The sequence below is a fragment of the Etheostoma cragini genome, chromosome 21 (genome assembly GCF_013103735.1).
Source record: "Etheostoma cragini isolate CJK2018 chromosome 21, CSU_Ecrag_1.0, whole genome shotgun sequence".
Lineage (NCBI taxonomy): Eukaryota > Metazoa > Chordata > Actinopteri > Perciformes > Percidae > Etheostoma > Etheostoma cragini.
Genome location: NC_048427.1, coordinates 21869422 through 21873143, shown reverse-complemented (window position 1 = coordinate 21873143; position 3722 = coordinate 21869422). Strand labels below are relative to the sequence as shown.

The following is a 3722-nucleotide window of genomic DNA, read 5'->3' as shown; positions in this document are numbered from 1 at the left end:
TGATCTAGATGTCACTCATTTGCTGTTTAGTGTAAAATAATAGTAGTGATAATTGCAGGTGCAGGAGTGACAGAAGAGCTATCAAACAGACATTTTAATACATTCTGCTATTGGGACAGTGTTGACTAAACCTCATTCCAGATCCAGTTACATGGCAGACCACTAAACCAGACCCAGCCAAACATGGTGCTTCTTTCTCTATGCCCTGCATTCTACCTCCAGCATTGGCACTATAGAATAATGAGCCCAAAGGAAATTTAGTAAAATGTTTTTTCTTTACTTCAGGGTTTCAGATAAGCCTGTCTAGAGTGTCCCAACGTAAGCAATAGAATGGCACATAAAGCAGCCCGCCCTATGCACTTTATGGCTCCACCTCAGTAGTCTAACGTGGTTTCCTTTCCTCGCTGGCCTTCACTAAGCCGTGTTTCTGTTCAATCATTGGCTGAGGACTGGGCACGGTGCTGCCTAATGATTGGTCAGCGTTGTTATTGTGTTTCGCATATTTAAGTGGGTAAGACAGGGGAAAAGAAGCCACTGTATATTACTGAAAGCGCTGGTGTGGTGGTCTGGTGGTTGGGGAGTCTATCCAAATGCAGTTATGGCCGGAAAAGATGAATTTGCACCGGGGATAATAAGTCATCTGTTTGCACTCAGGAGCTGGGTGACCAGGGCATGGCAAAGACAAACCAACAGTTTGCATAGAGGTTATATTCTGAGGGTCTAGAGGGGTGGCACCCAATCCATTGGGCTAAAGTCAATCTGACAAATTTGATCTCCATTGGATCAAAGTACTATCACTTTGCTGCCTGTTCTGTCAATCACTGCCTTTCCATTTGGTAAGTGGATATATACCTTTATATATCATGTATTTTATTCACCCTGTTCATGATTTAATTTTTAAATAACTTTGATTAAAAGTTATTAGTTTTTTTAAATTCACATTTAATTTTACGAGCCGACTGCAGCACAGACTTTACTACTTTCTTCTGTGAGTTTTAAACATAGACTGTAAAGAAGGTTGTAATGCTCTCCCTTCTCTTCATTGGAGCCTCTATGTTTACAGGTTTGTGGTGAGCCATCTGCTCTAGGTGCCAAAAGGCTCTAGGTTTGGTCCTGCCAATTAGTTTTGTTAAGTCATGGTAAAAAAAATTGTGTCAGAGATTGCTGATATCAATTCTAAGCAAAACAATCGTGATTCCTATTTCCCCTGACTCTTGCAGGCCTAATCTGGGCTCTTTGCTAGTGTTCGAAATGCAGTTTGTGGTTCGTCTGATCTCTAGACAAGTGAGATAAACCAAAGGTCAGAGACCGGATCCTAAAATCCTCAACAGTTTTCTCCTCACCATTCCTCCACTATGCTGTTAGCCAATCATATCCTGGGTCATAGGAAAGTTCTGTGGCATGAATTTGTAAATTTTCTTTATTGCACACATATGAAGGATTGTTCTCTCAGGTCAGTTTTGAACCCACAGTGTGCTGTGCATGGATGGTTTTCTCTCTTTGTCCTGCCAGGTAAACGTAAAGCTCTGAAGCTGAATTTCGCCAACCCTCCAGTGAAACCAGCCTCCAGGCTCCCGCTCCATCCACCGCCTTCCTCTTTCCAGAACCCTCACATGTGAGTAGAGACAGCTGCTGACGGGTCAGTGCTGTGTGAGGTCATACATCAGCAGCAGGTCCTAGGTTTCTCACGTTGCTGAAAGTTATTATTCTAAAGTTATACAGCTACAGCTGGCTCCCATTGCAGCAGCACAACTGTGTGTTAACAGGATGATGTTAGATATTTCTATTACATACATATCTTTGTCAGTGGAAATAGGGAAGAAAAAAGATTGATATAAGAAAAGGTAGTTTGTAACTATAGTACATCGCCATTCATGAGCATCATCTGCAGCAATATCCACTGCTGCAGACTCAAACATGTATGGCCTGATGGCGGGTTGGAATGGTTTTTGGGGTGTTTGAAGGCAGGATGTGATCCACAGCAGCTTCCCCCATGGACCAGTTTCAATCAGCTCCCCGCCAAGTCCTCCCCCCCCCCCCCCCGCCCCAATCAAGGTCCAATCCAACGCCATTCCGTGGAACCTTTTTAAATGGTTCATGCTCACAAAAGCTTGGGGCTACTGATACAATATTTATCATATCATGTTCCCCTCAGTGCTCTTTCTCTTCCTCCTCCTTCCTCTTCCTGTTTGAAACTGTAAGTTCCCTCATCCCCCCCTCTCTGCTCTGTGACGGGTTCCCCCCGCTGCTCATGGGAGAATGTTGCATCTCTGTAAATGATAGTGAAGTCCAGACCTGCTCCGGATGACAAGAGTTTGCAGATAACTGCAGCATAATCTGAGTCTACATAAATCAAATGGACTTGACTTGTGCCCCCCCCCCAGAGAGCGTCTGCGGACGCATGGTATTGAGTCCTCGGGGAAGTTGAAGATCTCTCCGGGACAGCATTGTGATTTCACGGCAGAGGATCTGAGAGACCTTGGGGAGATCGGTCGTGGAGCATATGGCTCCGTCAACAAGATGGTCCACAAACCAACGGGCCAGATCATGGCTGTCAAGGTACACCCCGCCCCCCCTCATCCAGAGCAACAGCTGTGCTATTCCCCTCAGTGCGGACTAAGACCGTGTGTGTGTGTGTGTGTGTTTGTGTGTGTGTGTGTGTGTCTCTCAGAGGATTCGCTCCACTGTGGATGAGAAGGAGCAGAAGCAGCTGCTGATGGATCTGGATGTGGTCATGAGGAGCAGTGACTGTCCCTACATCGTTCAGTTCTACGGCGCTCTCTTCAGAGAGGTGGGAGGTCATGCAGCAGCAGCTCGCTGATGCCCAGGGAATGATGCTGTGCACATCTCCTCATCTTCTGGCTCTTGGTTTCAGGGCGACTGCTGGATCTGTATGGAACTCATGGCTACCTCATTAGACAAATTATACAAATATGTCTATTGTGCATTGGATGACGTCATTCCAGAGGAAATACTAGGCAAAATAACATTAGCGGTGAGTAGGCGATTCACTTTGTCTTCAACATTTTTGATCACATTGGAAACAGAAGTGATGTGTTTTATTGTGTCTCCAACAGACCGTTAAAGCACTCAACCACTTAAAAGAAAACTTGAAAATAATTCACAGAGGTAAGTACCAAAGACGTCACTTCTGACGTGCCTGCCGCCATATTTGTGTCCCACACAGCATAGAGTTAGGCTACAGTCACGCTAACAGCACATCTAAATGAGACGGAAAGATATTGGTTGGGATCCATATTTATTGCCTCCAAACTGTATTCTGTACCATAAAATCTGCAAAGCATCTGCCCCAACTAACTTTTTCCAACATTTATGTTTCTCCTCATTTCTTTCCATACAGCGGAGATAGCCTATAGGCCTTCAAGAGTACAATTCAATTTTATTTATTGAATCAAATCATAACTAGAGTTTTTTAAGTACACTTTACAGACCACACTCTATAATTTACGTAGACCCAACAATTCTCCCCCAATATTAAGCATTTGGTGCGACAGTGAGGAGGAAAAACGTTTCTTTAAACAGACCGAAACCTCAGACACACCCTTGGTTGGGCGACCATCTGGCGCTATTGGTTTGATATGGGTATAGAGAATTATGATTCATAATAATCATAGCAATGGGAGTGTGGAACATTTTAAGGGCATAGCAGGGCGGGGCAGGGGGTTGCAGGGCGGAGCGGGGGTTGAAGGGCAGAGCGGGGG

At 44.9% G+C, this 3722-nt stretch overlaps 1 protein-coding gene across 5 annotated transcripts in view; it reads left to right on the top strand.

The window, feature by feature from the left end:
* The window catches only part of map2k4b (mitogen-activated protein kinase kinase 4b), a 15129-nt gene that overhangs the window by 7537 nt on the left and 3870 nt on the right, over positions 1-3722 (top strand). For 3 of the 5 annotated variants that reach the window (XM_034859830.1, XM_034859829.1, XM_034859828.1), the window contains 6 exons: positions 286-318; positions 1513-1615; positions 2385-2559; positions 2672-2791; positions 2876-2995; positions 3078-3129. In XM_034859830.1, the coding sequence (XP_034715721.1) occupies positions 286-318; positions 1513-1615; positions 2385-2559; positions 2672-2791; positions 2876-2995; positions 3078-3129 (603 nt within the window). The remainder of the gene's footprint in view (positions 1-285; positions 319-1512; positions 1616-2384; positions 2560-2671; positions 2792-2875; positions 2996-3077; positions 3130-3722) is intronic. The other 2 variants (XM_034859832.1, XM_034859831.1) reach the window with 1 other exon arrangement.